This window comes from Cicer arietinum, chromosome 6 (assembly GCF_000331145.2).
Source record: "Cicer arietinum cultivar CDC Frontier isolate Library 1 chromosome 6, Cicar.CDCFrontier_v2.0, whole genome shotgun sequence".
Lineage (NCBI taxonomy): Eukaryota > Viridiplantae > Streptophyta > Magnoliopsida > Fabales > Fabaceae > Cicer > Cicer arietinum.
In genome coordinates, this window is record NC_021165.2 from 22,536,846 (window position 1) to 22,563,351 (window position 26,506).

Here is a 26,506-nt window from a genome sequence, read left to right on the forward strand (position 1 = left end):
AGACATTAAGAGATTCCCTATTCTTAACGCCCAGTTAACTTAAACGATTTTCAAAAACAAATATTAAGTAACTGAGACATTAAGAGATTCCCCATTCTTAACGCCCAGTTAACTTAAACGATTTTCAAAACAAAATATTCAGTAAACGAGACATTAAGAGATTCCCCATTCTTAATACTCATTTACTAAACGATTTTCAAAAACAAACATTAAGTAACCGAGACATTAAGAGATTCCCCATTCTTAACGCCCAGTTAACTTAAACGATTTTCAAAAACAAATATTAAGTAACCAAGACATTAAGAGATTCCCCATTCTTAACGCCCAGTTAACTTAAACGATTTTCAAAAACAAATATTAAGTAACCGAGACATTAAGAGATTCCTTATTCTTAACGCCCAGTTAACTTAAACGATTTTCAAAACAAAATATTCAGTAAACGAGACATTAAGAGATTCCCCATTCTTAATACTCATTTACTAAACGATTTTCAAAAACAAACATTAAGTAACCGAGACATTAAGAGATTCCCCATTCTTAACGCCCAGTTAACTTAAACGATTTTCAAAAACAAATATTAAGTAACCGAGACATTAAGAGATTCCCCATTCTTAACGCCCAGTTAACTTAAACGATTTTCAAAAACAAATATTAAGTAACCGAGACATTAAGAGATTCCCCATTCTTAACGCCCAGTTAACTTAAACGATTTTTCACAAACAAACACACATTAAGTAAATAAGACATTAAGAGATTCCCCATTCTTAATACTCATTTAACTTAATGGTTTTCAAATTCCACACAAAACAAACTCAAACAAATTCTCACATTCAATTCATAATTCACACCAAAGCACATCAATCAACAAACATCAAGTATGAACATGTCAAATACGATGAACACAAATCAACATAATAAATTTCATTTATTCAAAATCTTACATACATGAGGAAAAATCATTTTTCTCAAAACAATACTCCAATCCTTACATAATTCGTTTCCACACAACTACAGATAAGGCCTTAGATGCAAACTAAAAGTTTGGAAGGAGCTCTTACCTTCGCGTTAGCTCTAACGTGCGTTTCCGGTACCGCGAGCAAATCCGGTAAAAATCTCCGCTCGCAACGTCGCCTCCAAATTGGTCCCCTAGCACTATAGCGTGGTAGTGAGCAACTTTCCCTTCAAACTCTTCGCGAAACGAAGCTTAGATCTAGAAGAAACAGAGGGGTTTGTGTTTGAATCTCAAATACTGTTTTTCTTCGTTTTCGAATCAAAGAGGAATAGTGGAGTTGCGAAATCCTTGTTCTAACACTCACCCAACCTTGAGTTACTAGTCTTGAAGAAAAGAAAGCAACGAAAATGAAAATGGGAGAAGGAGGGAAAAATGGCCGCAGGTAGCAGAGGAAGAAGATGGAAAATCGGATTTTCCTTCCTTTCTTTTTCCTTTCTTTGTTTTTCCTTCCTTTCTATTTCCTTCTTTCCTTTATATAACCTTTTCTTTTCCTTTTCCTTCCTTCTAATTTCCTTTCTTTTTCCCTCCAACCAAACATATATATATATATATATATATAAAATATAACTTAACAAATATCCCAAAATATCTACATATTTGTTAAATTACCATTTCACCCGTAACGCATTAAATTCTATGTAAAGGATTCTCCGCACTTAAATTAAATTTATTTATCGACGAGTAATTCTAAACGGTGTCAAAATAACTTTTTGATCCTATAAACTCCATAGTATTATTAACTTTGGCTAAAAAGCCTCCGAGCCAAAATCCAAAACATATAAAATACATAAAGTGTACTTTAAAATTATGGGTCTTACAGTGTGTAACAGATCAAGGTTCATCTGAACTGGTGGTGTAAAAACTAAGATCGTTCTCCGTTTAGAACGCTTAGTGAAAAATCTCACAACTGTGAGAACTAGACGTAACCTTGGTTGGATGAACCAGAATATATCTTTGTTTGGTATATCTTCTCTTATCTCTATTTGCATTAAGTCTGATTGATTATAAAGTTAAATATTTAAACTAAATTGCTGATTTTCACTAACTAAAAACGTTCTTCGTTTTTTGGTTAAAACCAATAACGTTCTCCGTTTTCTGTTTTCACAACCAAGATCAATCTTGAGTTAAAATCTTAAGTTTTTACAGGAAATTTTAAATAGGAACATTTACAATTCAAACCTCTTTCTTTGTAAATCAACATTTCTACTTCAATATAAAGTTATTTTACATTGTCAGTGTACTATTTTTATCCTCTTTTTGTTTTGGGGGAAAATAATAATTAAAAAACTAGAAACAATAACGACGGTCGACGACATTCATCAAAAGTATAAGTTAACGACTTTTTTAGTTTTTACTGTTGAAACAATTACTCGATTGATGACATTTTGATAAATAAAGAGAAATGAATGGGTCCTTTAAATTTCAATTTGTCTCGAGTCGATATGAATTAACTCGTTGTCTAAGACATTAAGAAGCAGATAAATAGTAAATTGTACTTCTTAAATGTATTTTTTATTTTTGTTGGAGTTCCATATGGCTTTTAATCACTTATATTGGATGGATGAACTTTTTAAAGATAGATGACCACCCTAACAATCAAATATTGGTTCTGCCCCTGCAGAAGAAGAAGAAGAACTTGATTAATGGATTAGCCTGATTGACAATTTGAAAAAATAAAATAAAAATTCGAGGAGAAAGATCGAGAAAACATTATACTATTGCGATCCTTTCAAACATCGTGCACAACTACATCAAAGAAAGAACCATGAATATATTATGAACTGGTTAATAATTAAATAATTATTTCGATAAACTTCATAAATTAAATCATAATTTATAAAATATAAACTTCATAACAAATACATAAAATTAATAAATAATTCACAAAAAACTAAATTCTATTTATGGAGCATGATATATAACGGTAAAAAAAAAAAATTAATAATGGTCATTTATGAGGCCCAATTCCTAAAAAAAATCAAAGTTAGGCCCAATATACTTTCAAAAGAAAACCATTATATATTAGTAGAGCCGTCAACTTATCAAATCCCCTATATATTGACCCCAGCCCACATATTGAAGGGGGTCAAAAAACCTTATAACAAAAAAGCCCATTAAAAAGAAAGTCCTAAATGTAAAAAAGCCCATAAAATTCTATGGGCTTAGAGGACCCATAGGCCCATTTTAAAAAAATCAATTACTTTTTTGATATAAAAAACATTTTAACTTTTTTTTTCCGATTTTTATGATATCGCCATCTAAAGTTTAATAAAGTATAGCATATGTGATATGACAACAACTGCTCCATACAAGTTTAATAAACCAACTTATTTTAGTATCGAGAGCAACTTATGACTGATCTTTGGTATACTAGATGAGTACTTTGAATTAATTAATTAATTTTCCTATTTGATTTGTGTGAATTAAAATAATTTATAATAGATGTGGTCCTTCTTAAAACTACTACTAATACTTTTTGCTTATTTCTCTTCTTAAATCAACCACACAGTAAAAAACTGAAATTGTTGAAAACAATAGTAACATATAATTATCATAGGAAAAGAAATAAATTAAATTAAATCACCTTCTCAAAGAGTCTTCCTCCTAATTGGTAAAGGCAATTTAACAGAAATTGCAAGCTTAGAATTACAAGATCTAAAAGAACCAGTTCTCATAAACAACAAAAAAGAGTTAACAATTTTCTTAACCTTAACAGCAACCCTTTTAATCTTAGGCTTTTTGGATTGTACAAAATTACCGAAAGATGATAATTTGTAAGTTGTGAGAAAGATTTGTCTTTGTTTTGCTCTTCTTCGTCTGTAGCTAATAGACTTTAGCACATCAGTCTAGTTTAAATCATCGACACACTAAAATAAAGAATTAAAGATACACAATAAGCATGATGCATACAAAAAATCCTATGGCACAACACTAGTAGTATATACAATACAGACAGAGCATGTTACATCATACCAAAGAATAATTACATGGTAATAACATGAAGCATCTATTGGTTCAAATCCTTTGTTTCGTGTGCCTCAAATCTTTACAGAAAATTCAAGATCGTTCCTTTTCATGATACCATTCACAATTATAGCATAACCATGAGGGATTGAGTTATGCAGTTTGCTCCTAGAGATCTCCAGCATAATTCAGTTTTAGCTTTACAGAATTTTGTTTCTAAAAGCAAACATCCGAGGTCACCTAGGAGGCCTCTCCAATGCAGTCCAACCAAACCTACCTTTTCTGAAATCTGACAGGACACGGTACGCTGCTTGATGAACATCTCCATTGAACAGATGAAGTGCAAGCTTCTCTATGAATCTACAATTAAGTTAATACATGATATCAAGAGACATTTATCGTACCACTGAACTCCAAATGCAAAACAAATAAATATATCAGAATTTTAGGAAAAAGTTCACTGGCATACGTTTTACCACATTGACTGTCTACACGAATCTTGTATCGTTTACAAAGCGCATCTCGACCTGCAGTGCCATTGAACAACGGCTGAGAATTATAAGTTTGAACTTTGAGGGGGGAATTAAATAATGTACTTGATCCCCAGCTGGATTAGTTTATTAAAATTATTGAAAGATTATTGTAAAATGTGAAGAGCCATCCAAAATACGGCGAAGTCAGGAAGCCAATGTTTTTTCTTATCCGAAATAGGATTTTAAGGGCTGTAATGATACATACCTACTGTTGGAAGCTTTGTAAGCATCTGCACAAGAATTGCAGCAACATCATCCACATCATAGGATCTCTCTCCAATGTCATCACATATAGCAAGTTTTATAGCTGCTGACTGATCACTGATTCGCATTGGAAGTATCCCAGGAGAATCCAGCAATTCAAGATCTTTCCCAAATCGAATCCACCTTTCGTATTAAGAAAAGAATACAACAAATGATGTATTCAGTATGTTATTCATGAAAGATCCACCATTACTTCTTGCTTGAGCTCCAATTTCTAGCCAGAACAAATTTACTGTGATAAACTTTTGCAGGAAACTGAATTTGACACTACTAACCTAAGATACCACCATTAACTTCTTCCTCTGTTGAGAACAAATAAAACCCTAGAAGCTAAAAACTTCAGCATTCGGAATATAAATCCTTCTGATGGAAGTTCAAGTGTTGCGACAGTGATTGCAACAGGAGGCAACTAAAACTAATATTTTGTTTTTAACATAGTTAATCAAGAGGACATGCCATTAGGATTTGCAATCGGTTCAATTTTTTGATGTTGTAGTTGTGCGTGGGGGAGGGGGTCCATAACATTATGGCCACATTTAGAATAAAGAACAGGCAAAGTACAACTCAACAGTATGGTGTTAGTGTCAGGTCAAAAGTTGAACAAACTAAATATAAATTCATTTACAAATTTATATGTTATGTTTGAACTTGGAAATTATTTAGGGAAATAAAATGAAGAAATTACCTCAATTCTCTTGTAACTCCTGGCCTTGGAGCTGCTGAACACATTCTCCATTTTAACAAACGGTTGATCAGAGATGATTTTCCAACATTAGGGTATCCAACTATTCCAGCTCGAACCTATTCGATAGTAACATACATTCTTTATATAATAGTAATACTAATAACAATATTTTGAGAAGCATTAGGGTATTACATGTAACATCAATGATTTTCTATCAATTAAAGGAAACGTTTTTCCATGTGCGGATTCTGAAGTTCATGTCCGCAAGATCTACTTTCACAGTTGATAGGACAATAATTCACATCAATAAATAATAAAATAACATTTGGAATATAATTATGAAATGAAGGATAATCAACATGAATAGTTTACTCAAGAATCCATTATCCATGGAACTCAACTATATCCAGAAATTATAGTCTGTACAACTAATTGATAAGCTGATTAGGCCCCATTTTTTGTAAAATAAGAATTGCAAGCCGGACACTAGAACAAGATTGTAAAAAGAAATCAGCACAATATTACTTGTGTTGCATCATGTACTGAACAGCAAGATGATATTTAGTAAAAGAAGCAAGAAAAACTTAGATTCATTATACATTTACAGAACAATGTTTTAGATCAGTGAGCATAGAAGCTGCAAAAAATTTGGAAGAGATAAAGAGAGTTGCAAAAAGTAGTATGCCTTCAGTGATTTTCATCTCTAATAAATCATATGTTTCCTTATTCCTAGAAATGGAAAACTTGTGTTGAGTTGCACAAACTAGTATAAGCATACAGGAATAAGTTATTTCTTTCTCCAATAAACCATATGTTTCCTTATTCTTAGAAAACTAGTATAGCATAGGAAAGGAAGAAAAAGAATCAAAATTGGTTCGCAATTGCTACAAACAACCTACCGCACGAGGAAGTAGTCCTTTGGCTCTCCGTTTAACATTTACATCAGCTGCTAATTCCTTTGCTAACCGTCCTAGCTTCATTGTTCCCTGTACATAGAGCATAGAATCAGATATGTTAAACACGAAACATCAGAACATGGAGAGGTGGAGAAGAAAAGATCTTGTTTAAATACCATTCCAAGCTGCCCATTGGAGAAGACAACCTTTGTTCCATGAGTAGTAAAATATTCTGCCCAAGCATTTCGATCTGCAGTTGATATCATGTCTTCTCTATTTAAAACCAAAATTCTCTTTTTATTACCAAGCCATCGATCCATCTACAAAAGCAGGAGTAACAGATAGATGAAAAATTAAGATGTATCATCCTAGTACAAAAGGCCTAAATACTGTATTTAGATGACCTAATATTTTATGCCCCATTAAGATGCATTATGCGACATTCATAAAAAAAATTAAGGTTGAATTGAACAAACAAATATTATACATAAAACAAAAGTTGTGGAAAATGACTGTAACACCAATGGGGTTTTTGAATGAGCTTATCTTATGACTAAGCACTTGTTAGTGTTTGGAAAAACTAATGAAAATAGTTTATGGTATGCCCATACTCTATATTCAGATTACTTTCATAATTTCACCATAAATTCGTTACGACTTACAGACAGCTTTTGTGGGGTTTTACATCATTCCCACTTCAATTGTAGAAGCAAGTTACATATAAGAACTTATAGGTAGTGTTGTCAAATAGCAGCACACTATAGTATAACAGAATTGAACAAATCGCTATTGTTTAGCGACGTACTGTATAGTACAAAGTCTTGTCAAATGCAGCTATAGCGGCTCTATAACACTGTAGCATAACGGAATATGAACAAACTACAATTTTTTGCGGATTTGTGATTGACAACGCTGCTTATATGATAAAAAGTTGTTGAATAAGTGCTTAATTAAGTTGATTACCCAAACGCCCCCTTGATGATAAAATACACCTATCGTGTAACAAAGTAAAGAACAACAACTAAAGAATTAAATACCAAAAAAATCAATCATACAAATAGGTTTAAGACAACAAGGGAGACAGAGAATAAAGGTATACACACAGGAAATGAACATTATTCATGTTAACTTGCCTGTGGATGACTCGTGGACAACGGAATTCGCCCATCCCGCACCTCTATCACAACATCCATTAACTTAAGCTGCTCCTTGAGTTCCTTTTCTGCTTTTGCAATATGACCAGGAAACCACTGTCCAATATACAGGAAGAATCAGAAATCCAGCATCCCAAGTCTTGCAAAGATGAAACCAACACATTAGACATATACAAGGGCATATAAAGACCTGCACACGGCGTAAGACCTTTGTCCAGTGATAAAGATCAGTGTCAATATCAGTCCAAAGATCAGTCTCTCCTTGGTAACCATCAAATGTGTTATTGCTGTTGGGATTGACATACCCATTTTCACTCAAACCATGGCCTTTCACACCAATTATCTGCAACATTCCCATCATCACAAAAAATACTCAATTTTAATTAATGATTAAGATCCTATTTGGATAAACACCTTAATTAACCACTTATTCTTATTATATAAGTTCTTAGGTATAATCTATTTCTATAACAAATGATAAAATAGAGTCAAATTGAATTCATATATGTTATAAGTTGTTTCCATAAGATATCCTAGAGAGCTTATGGACGTGTCCTAAGTTGAATTTATAAGGCCTGCATTCAGGCTCACAAGTTTCTAGTTAGGTAGATAAGTTCAACACTTCTAATCAAAGTTGTGCCCCAGTGTCCAACACAGTGCCTGACACCAACACGACATTGGCCCATTAATTACATTCAATGAATTCATTTTCTCAAATTGTTAATGTGTGGACGTGTTAGTATCAACGCCGCCGCGTACGTGTTAGTATCAACGCCGCCGCGTACGTGTTAATATCAGTAGTTCATAGGTTGAATTGGTAAACACTAAGAATACAACAAAAAATGAAGGAAAGAGTAACTAAAAATTAGATGAGAAAAAGGATGAATGAGAAAGGTGAGGGGATTACCTGAATGGTGGAAGATTGAGAAGAGAGGGTTGGTGTGGCAGAGATAGGTGATGTGGAGAATCTTCTGCAAGATGGAGAGTTTGGGAGCCACAAGCCTGGTAATGATGATACTTGAAATTGAACACTCGTCACCATCTTATTCCTTCTCTTTGATTTTCTGATTATTGCTTTCACTTCTAACAACATCGACTACAACACACACTTTCCATTTCGGATAAATAAATTCAAAGAAATAGGTTCAAAGTTTGTTTTTTTTTCTCGTATGGATGGATAGGAAGTACAATTAGAGGTGTTAATTTGTCAAATCCCCTGTATATTGGCCCAGTCTACGTATTAAAGAGGCCAAAAAAACTTATAACAAAAAGCCCATTAAAAAGAAAGCCTCGAATATAAAAAAACTCACAAAACTCTATGGACTTAGAGGGTCCATATGCCCATTTAAAAAAAAAAAATCAATTATTTTTTAAAATAAAAAATATTTCAATTTTTTTTCTAATTTTTTTTTTCAATCTTTCTTTGCAATTTTTATGGTATCTTTATCTAAAATTTAATAAAACCTAGCGTATGTGATATGAGAAGTGAGAACAACTGCTTCATATAAGTTTAATAAACCAGCTTATTTTTGCATATACTAATATAGTGGGCTGGGGCTTAAAATTTAGGGTACGTTAGCATCCGCAACACGCAATACATGGATCTGGCTATCCCGCTTGAGTGCCGTATACCTACGTCATCTTCTCAAGTTCCTCCTTTTTTTTACTCTTTGGAGCCAATATTTTTTCTTATTCTTTCTTTTTTTTCTCAAGCACCAACAATATATCAATCACTTAAAGGACTGGAGAGTTCATACAAAGAGATGCTCAAGCTTCCCTACCTTTTGTGAGACTTTGTTTCTATTTAATTTTTAATTAAATTTTCTTACTCATTCAAATAGTTTTTATTAATTTATTTTAATAATTATTTTTTCTTTAAAATATATTAAAGTCACCAACCATAAAAATTAAGATATCTATTTTTGTTTCAAAATTGATTTTTTTTAATGGAAAAAACAATTTAAATACTGATACTTTAAAAAAAATTGATGGACCGTGTGATATATATTTTCCTTATATTTCATTTAACCTTTTGGATCAAATATTCAAGAGCAAAGCCTATCATGTTTTAGAATAGGTAAGTATAGTTTTATAGCTTTATTTATTCCAAAATATATTATTTTTTAGATTAGGTAAGTATAGTGTTATGATTAGCTACCTCAATTTTACATATTTAGTTATTAAGGGAAATACAAAATTAAAAAAAAATTAAAAAAAAAAAAACTATCACTTGATTGATATACTTATTAATATTATTTTAATATTTTTTCAATTTTTATTGCAAATTTAAATAATTCATTTATAGCCTACATAAATTGTATCAAAATAAATTAGTATTATTGAAATTTATTGATATTGATTTATTATTGTGATCTATTCTCTACTTTTTAAGAGTTGAGTTGGAAAAATTGAGTGTTTATTAAAGAGTAAATAGAAAATGTGGTAATTTAAATTGTAAAGGTAAGTCAAATTAATATTTAAATTTTAGAGACTAATTTGATCACGTAATCTATTCACATGTTTATTAAACATTGTAATTAAAAAATTATAAGCAAAATACTTCGAAAAGTCCTTTAACTTAATTTCATATAATAATTCAGTTATTTATTTTATTTTTTATTTTATTTTTTATTTAATTTTAATAGTAATTTAATCCCTTTATATTTTAAATGTCAACAATATAATATTTTTTTTATATAGAGATCCAAGTAATTCATCGTCATTTTCAAACAAACCTCAAAAAATTAATAATCATCTTCAACAAAATACATATTTTCATTAAATTCATAACTCAAATATTCAAATAAACCAATATTTTTATCACCAACAACATTAAATTTATCAAATAAAGAACTTATATTTTAATATTTAAATTTAAGAATTTGATTTAGAGAACTGTAGAAAGAAGAAGATATTATATTTGTAATTTTTGCATCAAATCTTAAAGTTTGATTTCTTAATTTTATGGATTTAATGTTATTGGAAATAAAAATACGAGTTTAGTTGAAAATTTGAGTTATGAATTTAATGAATATATATATATATATATATATATATATATAAGTTAATAATATTTTTTTTGGATTTTATTTAAATATAATATTAAATTTTTGTAAAAAATTAAATTATTAACATTTTATGAAATAAAAATTTTATTTAAAATTGAATAAATAAATCAAGAATTAAATTGTGATGCTCTATGATGTGATTCTCCTGTCAAAACTCAAAAAGAACCACTTTTGGGTTGGGCCAAGAGTCAAAATCATGGATCGAGGAATCCACCCCTACTAAATTTGTTTATTTAATTTACATTGACGGTTTTAATAAGGTATAAAAGTCAAAATTTTGAGGTTACGACGGTGTCACTATTTGGCCATAAAAAGAAGAGAGACGATAGAATCCAATGCTTTTTCATAGAAATAGTACTATTGGCTAGTTTCTATGCTACTGTGGCTGTCCTGCCACTCTGGCATGTGAGCGATCATTTGATTCTCTGAAATGACTAATGACTGAAATCGTAGTGGCAACATATATAGCCAGATAAGATCATAGGAGGGCTAACAAGACACTCCTTCCAACGTTAACTTTAATATCTATCTTTTTATTTGATGAAATTAATATTGATTTCGCAATTTAAAAATAGTTTGAAGTGGTGAAATTCACCTAATTTTATTTAATAAAAGAATAAATGTTAAAATGATTTTTAGAAATAGAGTGTTCTTTAGCATTTTTCTATATCTAATTTAAATTTTATAGGTGGTTGGATTATGGAGATAAGATTTATTATTGTGAAAAAATTATTTTCAAGTGGTTGCATGATAAAGATGTGATTTTTTGAATGTCAAAAAAATATAATATTTTGATATACAAATTTTAATATAAAATATAATAAAGAGTTTTAAATAAAAAGATAACATATAAGCAAAATACTCAAAAAATTGATCTCAATTAAGGTGGAAAAAATAATATTACGTTCTACATGGAACTCAACTTCATGAATAATTTTTGTGTGATAACAACCTGAAATAATTTAAGTATACATTTAAATATTTTATTTATTTTTTAAAATCATAATAATAATAATTATTATTATTATTATTATCGTTTTCTCATCCCTTTATTTTTTGTATTTGTATGTGTCTAATATCTTATATTTGTATTTGTGACTATGCAAGTGTTCTTCCAGCTTCATATTAGTGTAAAAGCTTAAATGCCGAACATTAAATTTGATATTTAAATTTATGACATTTTTAATATTATTTGATATTTATTTTATTTATAAAATAAAATATCAAAATTATTTATTTAAATTTTGTTTATTAAATATTTATTTAAAAATATTTTATTATGAAAATATTTAAAATTTTATTTATTTGAATTTATTGTTTTAATTTTATTATTTATTTTATTTTTTAATGTTTTTCATATAAAACTTATTTTTAATATTTTAAAGTTTGAAATTATTGTTGGTTAAAATAAATTTTATTTAAATATTAAAAATGTAATAAATATAAATATGAAATATAATATTTAAATATTTAAATAAAATTTTAACAATTTTATATAAATATTTTAACATTTTAAATTATTTAAAAAAATAAATAAGATAAAAAAATTATTTTAAATATTTTAATATATACATATATATAAATAAAATTAATTGATTTTTAATATATAAAAAATTAATAACAAAAATAAGTTAATGAAAATATCACATCATCAAAAATAGTAGAGGATCAAAAAATAGTTAATAGTGGGAAAAAAAAAGTTTCATAAATAAGGGATTTAAAAATTTATTTTATACAAAATAGAAGGACCAAAAATACATTTAAGTTTAATAAAAAATAGAAAAAAAATGTTACTTCCTTAATTATAAAATAACTGAATCATTTGATAATTTCATATATATTAAAAAGTATATATACATATATAATACAATTTTTACTAAATTATTCTTATTAGATATTAGTTCATAATCAACATAATAAATACATAATAAAATATATTATATTAAAAATAATATAAATAATATTAATTAAAAAGAACAATTAAAATAGTCAATTAATTTAGAAGAACTTCTTTCCATGTAAATTGTAGGATGGAGGGAGTGTTATATGCATGTTTTGTTTCTGCGTTTGGTAGTTGATTCACAATTCACCACACGACTAAGTGGAATCTATCGCTCGAAGCTTCTTATCCCAATCCCTATGTGGTGTGGACTTTCTATGGTAAAAGACAAACATATGCTATCTTTTGTGGATTTTTTATTTTTTTATTATTAAAATATCACACTTTAAAAAAATAATATATAAATATTTTATTTTTCAATCTTAATTGTGGATCGCAATTTAAAGATTCGACGATTTAAAATATTTTTTTTTTATTTTTAATAGAAGGTCACATTCCGGAGATGCGACCATCTACTACTATTTATATATATATATATATATAAATAATAAATTATAAATAATTAAAATATTTAAAAAATTATTAATAAAATAAAATACATTCATAAATAATAATAATTTTAATAATATTATATATTTTAATAATAATAATAATAATAATAAAGTAAATTATATTAATAAAGTTAATTAAATTGAACAAATAAACCACGTTAAATTAAAGAAAAGAATACCACAATTTAAAAAAAAATACATATTTTATTATTATTACTATTTCTATTAATTTTTAGTTATTAGATATAAAAAAATAGGAGGAAATTTTTATAATAATATTTTTATAAAAAAATAGAGGAAGTTTTTATTAATAATAATAATAATAATAATAAAACATAAATTTGATGTATTTTTTTTCTTCAATTTTTTGTATTTTTTCTTTAATTTAACGTTTTTATTGGTTCAATTTAATTAATTTGATTTTATTAATATAATTTACTTTATTACTATTACTATTATTATTATTATTAAAAGTTATAATATTATTATTTATTGATATTTTTTATTTTATTAATAGTTTTTGGATTTTTAAATATTTTATTTGTTTATGATTTATTAAATAATAATTAAAAAAATTAATAAAATGGCAAAAAAAAATTATATAGCAATAGATGGTCGCATCCCAAACCTTCTATTAAGGACGAAAAAAAAATGTTTCACATCGTCGCATCTCCAAATTGCGATTAGTAACTTCGACTAAAAAGTATGGCATTTATGTATTATTTTTTTAAAGTGTTGCACTTTGGTCAAAATTAAATAAAAAAAAAGGGATATAAAAGAAAAAAATCCATCTTTTGTTTCTGTAACTCTATGCTCCAATTCAATTTCGATATTTCTGTTTTTTTTTTTTTGTATTTAATTGCAGTTTTTGTTTTTTTATTTTAGTTGAATTATGAAAGTAGTTTTCCTATTTTATTTATTCTTAGTTTTGATTTTCAAACATAATTTTGGTCTAAAAAATGATAAAGTGTTATTTTTTTAAGTCACATCATATCATATGATCAATAAATTTTAGGCACAATTGTTGTACTACGAGATCTTGAGACTTAAATAAACGTAAAAAAAAAATTTAACACTTCATCAAATTCTGGATCAAAATTCTATTTAAAAATCAAAACTATAGAGAAATAAAATGGATAAATTATTTTTGTGATTCAGCTAAAATAGGGGATCAAAACTACGCTTAAGCTTTTTTTTTATTACTATTATGATATTTCATTTTTAAAATTTATTAATTTTTTATATATAATTTTAATCTTCTATTTTTTAATTTATGCAATTTAATATCTTCATCAAACTGAATATTTTTACGTTCATTTGTGGGAGTTACATAATATTTTGATAACATGACGAGTGAATGTGAAGCTCACACTATCATTTAACATTGATGTGGTTGACCTGTGTGATAAATACATCAAAATGCAACGTGGTGGGAATTTTTTATCGAATTTTTTTTAGTGAAGATAAGTCAATAACTAATCACTAATTATTATTTTATTTCACGAGATCAAGTCAGATTATATAGTGTGTTACAGTTATTGTATACGTTCACTCTTACATTGCAAAACATTAAGTACTCTACATAATAATACAAAATTGTATAAGACAATAATATAATTTTTACTATAATATTATTTTATTGGTAAATATATATATATATATGCAAATATTAATAAAATAGATGAAGGAGAGAAAAATGATGTAGAAAGATAAAAGAGAAACTGAAGTTGATAATTGTTGGAAAAAATCATAGATAATTAGCGATAACTATCTCAATAATGTGGAAGAATTTATAAATTTATTTTATTTCCTTCACATGGGCCTAGCCCAATAATACTTCTTTTTCTTTATTTTTTTTTCAATAATAATAATTTAACAAAACTAGTGGGTTCCACTTGGAGAGTGAGTCCACCGAACAATAACAAAGAGAAATGAGATAGATAAATAAATAGATAGATATAGAGAGAAGATAGCATCAGATATTGAAGAGAGAGATAAGAGATAGAGAGAAACATTAAAAGATACAAAATAGACATAAGAGATTAGAGAGAGATACGAGATATGGATAAGAGAGAGATAGAGAAGATAGTGGGAAAGATTATAGAGAAAGGCATGAGTGAAATATGAGAGAGTGGATATATAGAGATAAAAAATGAGAGAGAGGAAATAAAAGGAGAGATGGACACGAGACAATAGAGGGAGAGAGATTTATACGAGGGAGAGAGAGATAATAAATTTTTATAAAAAATAAATATTATATTTTGATATTTTCAATAGCATATAATTGAGACAAAAAGTTGTCCCATAATTTAGTGAATAGTAAAAAAAAATTATTTTTGATTGGTCCCTTGGTCCATGTTTTGCTCACTTTCATAACTAATTTCTAAATCAAACAAAATACAATATTTATATGACCAATCGATTTATGACCTATTAATTTATCATGTCGATTTTACATAGTATTTGTATGTATGATCATTAATTGAGTAACTTGTACTGACACAAGAAAAAACGTGTCAAACTTTGTAGACAAAAATAATTGAAAATATATTAATTTAAAAGTAACAATAAAGTTATTACTCGTAAAAACAACTTTTTTATTCAATGCATTATCCTTAAACACCCTCACGAAATTTTATGAAATATGTCGGATGTAGAACTCATGATTTGATGGAAGATTTTGCCACCAAATACTTGGATTATTATAAACACTTTTAATTGATTCATGCATATATAAAATCAAGCAAATGTTGTCATGTGGAGTGACATATTTTCTCAAGTTTCGCAAAAAGAAACTCCAATCATCTCTCGTCTCAGATTCCACGAGAGCATACACAATGAAAATTATATTGTCGTTTTAATATTGTGCAAATGTTATCAATAAAGTCCCCTTGTACTTGTCTTACAACCATGTCTCATCAACTTGTATAATCGGTTTGCAGAATTTAAACGCAGATATGCATGGAACAAAAGTTTAAAATAGTCAATGAAATATCATTGTCCCGTCCCATCCATCAAACTGTTATCATGATAAGTTGGAATTGTTTCCATTTATATTTTTTCCTGGAGAAAATGTTCGTATAACCAACAATCATTGTGGGAGTTGATTGTGTGACTCCTCCTAATTGCCATAAATTTTGTCAATAGCCTTATTTTTTCTATTCATGCCTTTCCATAACTTAATATGTAGTTATGCAAATCCTGAATCTGTGCAACAATGACTCTCACTTTGATTGAAGTTTCACTATCAAAAGTTGTATTATGTTTGTACATATCATGTCATAATCAAGCTTCTAATGATATTGTGACAATGTAGAATTTGCACATGTATGAGACACATTCAATTTACCAATCACACAATTCACCTTTGTGTGTGTGTGTTTGTTTTGAAGCTCTACACTTAAACACACAATTTGGACTTAAACAATTAATAACATACCTTTGCATATCTGGTTTTTGTACCGCAAAATTCAATGATTATTTTAAATGGTAAAATTTGATTGCATGTACGCAATCATTCTTGTTTTCAAACTTCATTCCAACTGCAAAAGTTTAATTTATTGGTGGTGCTTCGCTCAAGAACATGTGATCAAACTCAGTTGATTGATCTACATTTTTTAAATTTATGTTATTCAGGTGAAATGACGGATCAAATGCAGATAGGATAGGTTGGTCTTCCGCTTCTAGATCTTTGTCAACCTCAATGTCGTATGTCGAAAAGTATCTATGTGATCCACAATTACATCTGTCTTGATATCCTCATGTCCACTCAAACCCCAATCCATCCCACAAGAACAAACCATACATCAAACTGCATAATTGTCTTTATAATCACCTCACATAGATACCGAACCATACATTTTATATTATGGTTCACCACCACCGCACTTACAAACCTTTACAAAAGTTCCATATTATGGTCCACCACCACCACATGAACATAAAAATACAGAAATATCGATTCAATATTACATTTTTTCAATGTCAGAAATACAAACTTCCGATTACGCAATAGAACGCGAGATTATTTATAATTTGTTTGGACCTCATTGTACAATTTCTAAGTCGACTTATGTTATTTTTTATTCCAAGTATAACCCCATAGCTCAAAATCATATGGAGAAAGGTGATACTATCTCTAATCCACACACAAATTCTTCAAAAATTGAGAACGACAATGAGGAACATGATCAAAATGATGATCAATCGGAACAACATCGAGTCATTCGAAGAGCTAGACAAGTTCAACGTCCTTGTAGATGTGGGACTATGGGACATTTAGGTGGACATGATTAATTAAAATTTGATGTATTTTTTCGTATTTAATGTATTATTTTGGATTTATTAATATAATTTAGTGTTTATTTTTATTATATTTAATGTATTTAATTATTATATTTTATATTTGTTAAAAAAATAAACCTATAGATGGTTGCATCCCTTGTCAACGACCTCCTGAAGATACAATAAAAAATAACATTTTGGTATATTAGTTTAAAAGTAGGATATTTTAGATTTTTTTTCTTTCTATAAGGGATATTAGGGAAAAATTCTAAAAAAAAGGAGTGTTGAATGCATATAAGAAAAGTTGGTAAATGAGTGATAATTTATTTTGCGAAGGTGTAAAATTTGTCGAAGGAAAGACAATTATTAAGAATCATAACAATTCTCGAAAAGGTAAGGGCATTTTTCTATTTATTTCCTTGCATGCTATGTATTGTATTCTTGTATGTGTGCTATTAAGTGTATATGTTGAAATATTTATTTATGGTTTGTCGAAATAAGTATTTTCTTAACATGTCATTGTGAATGATTTAATGTTCTCGTTGTTATAATTGTTGTGCGTGACATATTTGTGGTGATTTTTGAAAATGCAAATTTGCGGTTGCTGATAATTTAATCTCGAATAATATTGATGATTAATTAACAGGGTGTTTGTATTAATGCATTCATAGTTAAGTGGTACATCCATAATTGATTGGATCCACATATCCATGTGGGGGTCTTGAGTCTATAATAGTGGTGTTTCTTGAAATGATCCACAATGTCCTTGTGGAGAGATAATATTTTAGAAACATTTGCATTTGCATATAAACATTGCATTTAGGCTGAAGTTTTATGGTTGAGAAATATATATGCAATGTGAATATATGAGTATGTATTTTTGATGTCGTTTACTTGAGACATGTATAATTTATTTATACTATATGTTTTGTACTTAAAAATATGTTATTTTTGGATCAGTGACCCTTGTTGTTGATTTGTTTGGGCTATATGTCACCTTTTTAGTCGATGAAGATGTGAGAAAACACAATAACGTGTAGTTTGAGGCTCTAAGATTAACCGTGTCAGGAGGGTTTTCCACCAACGTTTAAAGTCATTATCATCTAAGACTATTTTGAATATTAAAAGACTAAAAATCTTGCTTTAAATAATTTACTTTTATTTTATGTATTAAATTTAAAGTAAAGTTATTTTTTGATTTTAAAGTAAATAAATATTTTGAGATGATTTTATTTTCAAACCTCTTATATATAAGTTAATTCTATATTTTATCATTTTAGGCGATGTATAAAAATGAATAAATTTCAATACATGAAGAGAGTGAATAAAATTTTATATTTTCATACTGAATTGATAACATTTTGCATTGTGTTAACTAATATGTTTTAATTTCTATAAAGTTACAATAATCCAACTTAAGTCCCTGCAAAAAAGAAATAGCTTTTTAGTCTTTTAAAATAATAAAATCAGTGTTAATAATCTCGTTAGGAACTAAAAGCCCAATAATTTTGTTGCTGTTAAATAGACTAATATAAACATTTTTTTTATAATTACTAAAATTGAGCTGTTACCATGATAAACTCTGTCATATTGTCAAACAAAAGATTATTGTCATTTACTAATCTCATTTCATTTATCATACTATCCCTATTTCCTCCCACCATTTTCTGTGGAAAAGAAACACAAATAAGTGTGTGTTTCGTGCATTGGCTCCATGCTAATAATTTATTAATTTGTCGACCCAGGCATGGGCATCCATTAGTTCCCTTATTTCACTGTCCTCAGTCTCTGCTTTTACCCTGAAAACACTCTCTTTTGTCGTTTTGTTGTTAACTCCACTCATTATCCAATCCCAACACTCCCCTACTCCTTTCTTCTCCCTACTCACTCACAACGGCACTTTGGAGCACAGCCACCACGATTCCAACCTTATATTCTCACATCTCTCCCTCACAACATAATCATTCACATTCACATTTCACATTTTTCTCCATCCAAAAAAAAGCAACTAACTAGGTTAATTAGTCACCATCTAAAAAAAAAACACAAAATAACAAATAAAATTAAAACCAAGCTTACACGTATGGATCTGTTAACATCCACTTATATCACTCTCACTGCCCTTCTTTTTCTCACTCCCAAAGGTAAAAAAAAACAAAAAAACGTAACCTTTGACTATGTTTCGGTTTTTTTTTTACACAAGGAAACATGGATTTCGTCGAACTTGAAATAAAAAAACTACTTTTTTTTTCAGGTGTAACTGGTTCTACCTTCACATTTGTGAACAGATGCGATTACACAGTATGGCCAGGGATTCTAGCAAATGCCGGTACCCCAACACTCGGAAGCACCGGTTTTGAACTCCCCCAAGAAACTTCCCGTACTTTTCAAGCTCCCGCCGGTTGGTCCGGCCGGTTCTGGGCCCGAACCGGTTGCAACTTCGACAGATCCGGTTCCGGTTCATGTCTCACCGGAGACTGCGGTTCCGGCATGATTGAATGCAACGGTGCCGGAGCTGCTCCTCCGGCTACCCTCGCAGAGTTCACTCTTGGAACTATTGGACAAGACTTCTACGACGTGAGTCTCGTCGACGGTTACAATCTTCCAATGATTGTGGAAGGTACGGGTGGGTCGGGTTCGTGTGCGTCGACTGGGTGTACGTCGGATCTGAACCAACAATGTCCGGCGGAGTTGAGAGCTTCTGATGGAAGCGCGTGTAAGAGCGCGTGTGAGGCTTTTGGAAGTCCTGAGTATTGTTGTAGTGGCGCGTATGGTTCACCGGATACTTGTAGGCCTTCTATTTACTCGGAGATGTTTAAGGCAGCTTGCCCTAGATCGTATAGCTACGCATACGATGATGCTACGAGTACTTTTACTTGTACTGCTGCGGATTATACCGTTACCTTTTGTCCATCTTCTCCAAGGTAAATCTCAACTCAGTTTTCTTTTTTTTTTTTTTTTAATTTTATAAGCCTAATAATCTACTCTTTTTTCAAAACTAAAGATTGTCGTGTCTCTTTATTTACTTTTTATTTTAGTTTATAATGTCATGTTACATAAAGTTTAAACATCATAACTTTTAATATGTAAATTAGGGTCCTATTATAGGACAATAGTCAAAAAAAGCAACAAGTGAAAAGTAAAACATTGAATAATGTATTAAAAACAAATCATCAGTTTTGTCTTAAAGTATCACTCTTAATGCATTTTAGTCTATAAAATGGAGTATATAAATAAAAATAATAATTAATTGCTATAGTATATCAACATCTGTCATGTCAATCTTTAACCTCTTAAACAGCAGTTTTTGTATACTTTGGAGAATGCTTATTATCTTTATGGATATATTTGATAGTATATTTATATATTACTACGAATTTGAAGAATAATTTCTGACACTTGTTGATATAATGTATAATTTAATGAAATGTTTATTTATTTATTTATTTAAGTGATAGGAATTTTCACTTTGAGATTTGTAGTTGGGTTTGTTTGTTTTATTCCATTTAGTCAAAGGTGAACTTTTTAATGGTTATGATATTTTACTAACACTAGATTGATTGTTGGGTGAGTAATAATGATGGTTGATGCTTGGTATTATTGCCTTTAGCTAATGCTATGCTAGTACTATATGAGAAGTGCATAAAGATGATATTTTTTGGTAACAATCATAATGATGGTTGATACTCCTAAGCCCTACCACTTGAATTGATAATTGATTTGTCACAACGTGTGATTTGGTTTTGCAGTAAAAAATCATCACAATATCCAAGCCCAATGACATCAACAACATTACCAGGGACAGGGACAGGATTAGGGACTCCTCAGATTGGAACAGGGTCCGAAGGGGGAGTGGTATACACAGGCACAGACACTCCAATTGGGTATTCAGTTCCTGTTTCTGGAGGAGAGACCATGCTTGCGGATGGATCATATTTAGCTGGTTTGGCCATGGGAGACTCATCTACAACATCTTTCTCTGCGTTTGTTTACTCCTTTGCTTTTTTGCTTATTATCTTATTGTTTTAGTATTTAGCTCTTTTGATATTATCGTGGTCTTTTGGTTTGTTAAATGTAAATGGGATTTAGATTTTCGGGTTTTTGGGTTTTATGAATTTTGGCTTGTTGGCCACTAAAGCTGACAGATTCTTCTTGCTTATTCGATCAAAATGTTATTCGGTCTTTCATTCGTTAAGGTTTGTGCTTGTTTTAAATACTAGTACTAATCTATTAGTACATTAATCTTGGGAGTAATTGTCTCTCCAAGAAGCTTTTAGCGGATCTATGATTGTTGGATATATAAAAAGCCAACACATGTCTCCAATTTCGGGCTACCTTTGTTGGTTTCACATGTCGTATGGCCAAATCTAAATGGATTATTATAGTTCACTAGAGGAGAAATTCTTGGATTAACACATCATCTTTAGTCACAACCAATTAAAATAAGACATCCATAATTTAAACAAGAAAAATGCTTATTAAACAGCACGTGTCTTTAAATAATAATAATTAAATATCAAAAAAGAATCTCGCCCTTGCAAGTTGCGATGGTGCCCCAAACAAAAATTTGCAAATCTATCACATTAAATTTAACATGGAGATTGTGGATATTGGGTTGTAATGGGAGGTGGATTTGATGTTGGGTGTGGTGCGAGTAGAAATAGGACTTTAATTGAATAATAGGTATTTGGGGGTTGAGGAGTGAAAAGTGGTGGCCATGGCTGCCATTAACACTAAAAAAAAAGGTATAATTAATTGAAGTATAGCGGGTGCATCTCTTCCATTTCCTCCTCGATCTGCTCTTTTCACTTTTTTATCGGAGCAAGCAACATCTTGCATTTTTTATTTTATTTCATTTCTAAATTCTAGAGGATTCGATGTTAGTGAGGATTCAATGAGACGTAAAAATCATATTTTGAGTCTAACATGTATAAATCCTAATTTGTTAGAATCAATTATGTAGTAAAAAATTAATTTTCACTCGAGGACATTTAAACATTACTAATATCAATTTTTAAGCATCCAATCGTCTCTAAAATTAATTTTTAAGCATCCTATAGTGAAACAAACATTTATGTTGTTTTCATATAAAACTCATTTCAATGTGGGTTGACCAAATAACGGGAGTTTAATGGGATTTTGTTAATCTCACTGCAAAATCAAACATGCACTTAGTGTGTGTTTGGATTTGCAGTGACAAAAATAGATTTTTATTGAATTGATTTTAGTTAAAAGTGAATTGAATATAAAATATTTATGTTTGAACATAATTTATTCATAAAATTATATTTAGTTGTTAATTGTAACGGAAAACAATCAAATTAGTGGTTGAGCCGAGGTGTAAGTAGTTGATGCCATTGTAGGTGAATAATGAGTTTGTCTAGGATAATATAGACAAGTCTTTCTCATTCAAACTAAGTCTTATTTGATTATTTTAATATGAATATCTGAATCAAAAGTAATGTTGGCTGATAACTCGACATTTTTGAAACATATCTCCGGATAGTTTTGAGCTATACATAGTGAGAAATAATAAGATAAACATAATATAACTATTTTTTAGGAAACACTAAACCCACGATAATATAGTCAAACATATACACAAATAACAAACACGATCTCATACACAACCACACGAGTATAGTCAAATATAGAAGTTAAGGCACAATCTCTAGTTGGTTAAGATAATGACTGATAGGATTTAGATTTTAACTTTCAATTTATAAATATCCATTGTAACTATCATTTCCGACAAATCAATAAAAAAAAAAAAAAATCGGTTTATTTAACTTCGTTGATTTGGAGTAGTTAAAGAATTCAATACTAAAAAACTAAGTTCTTTTTGAGGTAATCATTTAAAGAAAATGAAATCATTGTTGAAGATTTGTAGCATAATACGTCGGCTAACTTTCATGTTAAAAAACAAATGCATTCTCACATTTGATGTTAAAAGGTACAAATAAAAAGCTATAATGTGGATCTACTTTTATCTATTGATTGTTCAGAACAATTAATGTTACTTGAAAATCCAATTTAAGACACAAAAATCAGTTGGATAATTTTTCTTATCAAATCTCATTGGATGATACTCTTTGCTTGAGGCTGTAGTATCATTTTTCACTTAGTCTCAGTGCAATTATGTCTGATGGAAAGGAAGGTATGCAACGTATGTGGGCCAGTCCCTCCTTTGCTGTTGTTTAATGAATCAGATGTTGGAATAGAATTGATGCCAAAATTTGCAACAAAAGAAAAAAAAGAATTGATGCTAAAATCACTTCAAATATTCTCTGTCCATCTAATTATTTAATTCACTGCCCATGTGTGATGTGAATGCAAGAAAAAGAAAATTATCAAACTAATGAAAATGAACTTAATGATAGAGGTTTGGGAATAATAATAATTCAATGATAAAGTCGATTGTCGATTATTATTGTTTAAACTTTAAACACTAGCTTCATTATAATATTCAGATTGCATGAGGCGTGGATGAATAGGGAGAAACTTAGGGCCTGTTTGAAACACTTCTCCTTTTTAGTTCTTAAAAATTATTTTATAAATTAGTTTTAAAAATGAGTTTTTAAAAAGATTATAAAAATAAAATCCATTTGACTATCCAATTTTCAAAAATTATTTTAGAGAAGAGAAAAGTTGTTTGGCAATCTAATTTTTTTTAAAAATAATTTTAAAGATCATAATAAAAAAACTTATTTGAATCTAATCTATTTTTTTATATTTAACAATAAAAAGTAAAAAAATTTGATATATTTTTGGAAATATAATAATTCAACTAATACACAATTGATTCATTGAGAAAAAATGTTTAAAAAAGTGCAAATTCACTACAACATAAGTTTTTTATAATTTAATTAAAATTAACTAAACTCTTTTTTTAATTTAACTTATTTTAAATTAATTGACTGATAAATTACAACTATCGCAGATTCAATACTTTTACTATTTTATAAAAAATCGTATACTTGCTAATTATAATAATAAATATTTGAATTTTTTTCAAACAAAACTGTTTTAATAATTAAAAAGCAAAGGAGATTTTAAAAGAAAAAAATAAATAAATTAAACTAAATCCCATTATGATTCCAGCGCTTGAGAAGTATCTATTATAATTGAAGGTACATGTGAAATGTGAATGCAACTAAGGTATACAAATCATCGGTTGAAAAAAATATATAAGTAGACTTTATAATAATTACAAAGAATGCCATTAATGAAAATGACATGTTTTCCGCCTCTTTTTCTAGTATGGTTTGTTTGAAGTACAAAAAGTGAATAGTAAAAATTGAAAAGCAAAATATATTTTGAGGTGTTTTGATTTTTTCATTTTAAAAAAAGTAAAATAAAAAAATAATTTCTAAAAACAGTGTTACAAAATTATGTATTCAAACAAATTTTTAATTTTTTTGATTTAAAAAACTAAAAAACTATTTTTGAGAACTAAATCAAACATACCCTAATCGCGGGGAAAAATTAACTATAGATTTTATTGTATTATTGTTCGCGCATTTCTTTGTTTGTAGGACAAAAATGTAAGTACCCTTTATATCTTATATACTATTTAGAGTGATGTATTAACATCAATCCGTTGTAGTCTAGTTGGTCAGGATACTCGGCTCTCACCCGAGAGACCCGGGTTCAAGTCCCGGCAACGGAAATTTTTTAAATCGCACCCGTTTTAAAGCCCATCTGAGCAGTGGGCCCAAATAGAATCAGCCCAGTCATCTCAGTTCGTGAGGAATCTCTCTCGTCCTTCCATAGTTCGTTATTTTCTCTCACTTTATCGAATTTTCTCTGAATCTCCAAACACCAGTTAGGTTCGTTCTCTCTCTCCACTAATGAGTTAGCTAATATTTACTATTAATTCAGTTTACACAAACTCCTTCATTTTCCCATTTTTCTAAAGCTCGTGCTTTGAAATTTTTATGTTATTTTTCTCGGAATTATTATTATCTTAAAGACATAGTTTGATTTCTTGGATTAAGAGATTGTCTGCTGTGCACATTTTGAGTGTTTTTACTATGTTTATGTGGAAGATATAGTTAGATATGTCTTAGAGTTAGTTTATACTACTTAGAAGTTAAGTTATGATTAGTTGAAAATTGCATATATTAGTTAACATTGCACTCTATATAAAGGTGTATCCTACCTTAATTGTATAATAATTTTTCATACTCTAAATTTCAATTTTAATATTTCTTTTAATTATTTTTCTTTTTTTTGAACTCAACCATACTTCTCAACATTGTGTCTTTCTTATGTGAAGATAAATTTGTTGTGTTGTCAGAACTAGATGTTGAGTTTTCAAAAACTTCGGGAAGAAATATAACTGCACTATATAATTTCATTTTCTTCTTCTTAGACTCCTTGCTGAGTGTGTTTGTATTAATTTCTTCTTCTTAGACTAATTTCTTTTTCAAAATTTCATGTCGTTTATACTAATAGAGTGTGTTTAGGATGTATGATACTTCAGTTTCATAGGGTCTCTTTTTGTGGTATTCATGGATGTTGAAGTGTTTGGTTATGTTGTGTGGCTATTTTTTTAAAATGGTTTCTGTTTCATGTCTATGGGAATTACATCCACAACATTATTGAAACTTTTGTCGAGCTTTCTTGACGAGGACCAAGCATCCACATCATTTCTGATATCCATGCCTAATATGAATTAGTTCTGAACCATGTTTTGAGTTTATCCCATTTTAATAGTAAATTTGGTCCACTTGTGCGTTAATTGAGTTTCAAATAATGTAATAATAATTGTGCTTGAAAGAAAAAATTAAAGCCTATGAGATTTACAAGTATATAATCAATACATTGATCAAACTTACTGCTGCTGATGTTCCTATGGTGTGACACTTTATGTCATGTTAGTTGAGCTCTTATTTAACTTCATAGTTGATTAATCATAGGTAGCACAAAATTGAATTCAAATTTTAAGAGAACCACTATTCATTTCATATTTTGGAAGAAATATATTTGCAGTAACGCAGTGTGGTTAATTTGTGTAGTTTTGTATTTGTACTAGTACTGAGTTTTCTTATGCACTTCGTGTTCCTCTCAGTAGTGATATAAACAGTCTGGTAGAAGAAAGTCATGTTAATGAACCATGGCAGGTCTCTTAGACGTGTTCTAAACACCAAAGAGGCCATTGGGGTTGAATGCAGTGAACTTTCGCAACTGCTAAAGCGAAGAAAGGATCTAAAGGGGTAGACCTTCTGATGCATCCAAAGAATCAGACTCTTA

General features: G+C 29.1%; 2 protein-coding genes and 1 non-coding gene across 3 annotated transcripts; 2 read left to right on the top strand and 1 right to left on the bottom strand.

Annotated features, from left to right (window-relative positions):
- Window positions 1–3,885: 3,885 nt before the first annotated feature.
- Window positions 3,886–8,687, bottom strand: LOC101492340 (DAR GTPase 3, chloroplastic). Its single transcript, XM_012717249.3, has 9 exons — window positions 8,416–8,687; window positions 7,699–7,851; window positions 7,488–7,604; window positions 6,531–6,674; window positions 6,358–6,444; window positions 5,459–5,574; window positions 4,715–4,896; window positions 4,446–4,503; window positions 3,886–4,336 (listed from the first exon to the last, which is right to left on the bottom strand). Exons 1-9 carry the CDS (start codon window positions 8,599–8,601, stop codon window positions 4,213–4,215), a joined length of 1,167 nt encoding a protein of 388 aa, XP_012572703.1. The 5' UTR covers window positions 8,602–8,687; the 3' UTR covers window positions 3,886–4,212.
- A 10,181-nt stretch (window positions 8,688–18,868) lies between these two features.
- Window positions 18,869–21,446, top strand: LOC101493007 (thaumatin-like protein 1). The gene is made up of 3 exons (XM_004505723.4): window positions 18,869–19,395; window positions 19,506–20,175; window positions 21,001–21,446. Exons 1-3 carry the CDS (start codon window positions 19,335–19,337, stop codon window positions 21,278–21,280), a joined length of 1,011 nt encoding a protein of 336 aa, XP_004505780.1. The 5' UTR covers window positions 18,869–19,334; the 3' UTR covers window positions 21,281–21,446.
- Window positions 21,447–24,847: 3,401 nt separating this feature from the next.
- On the top strand, window positions 24,848–24,920 carry TRNAE-CUC (transfer RNA glutamic acid (anticodon CUC)). The gene has a single exon. It is a non-coding gene; the product is annotated as a tRNA-Glu (tRNA).
- The last annotated feature ends 1,586 nt before the right edge of the window (window positions 24,921–26,506 follow it).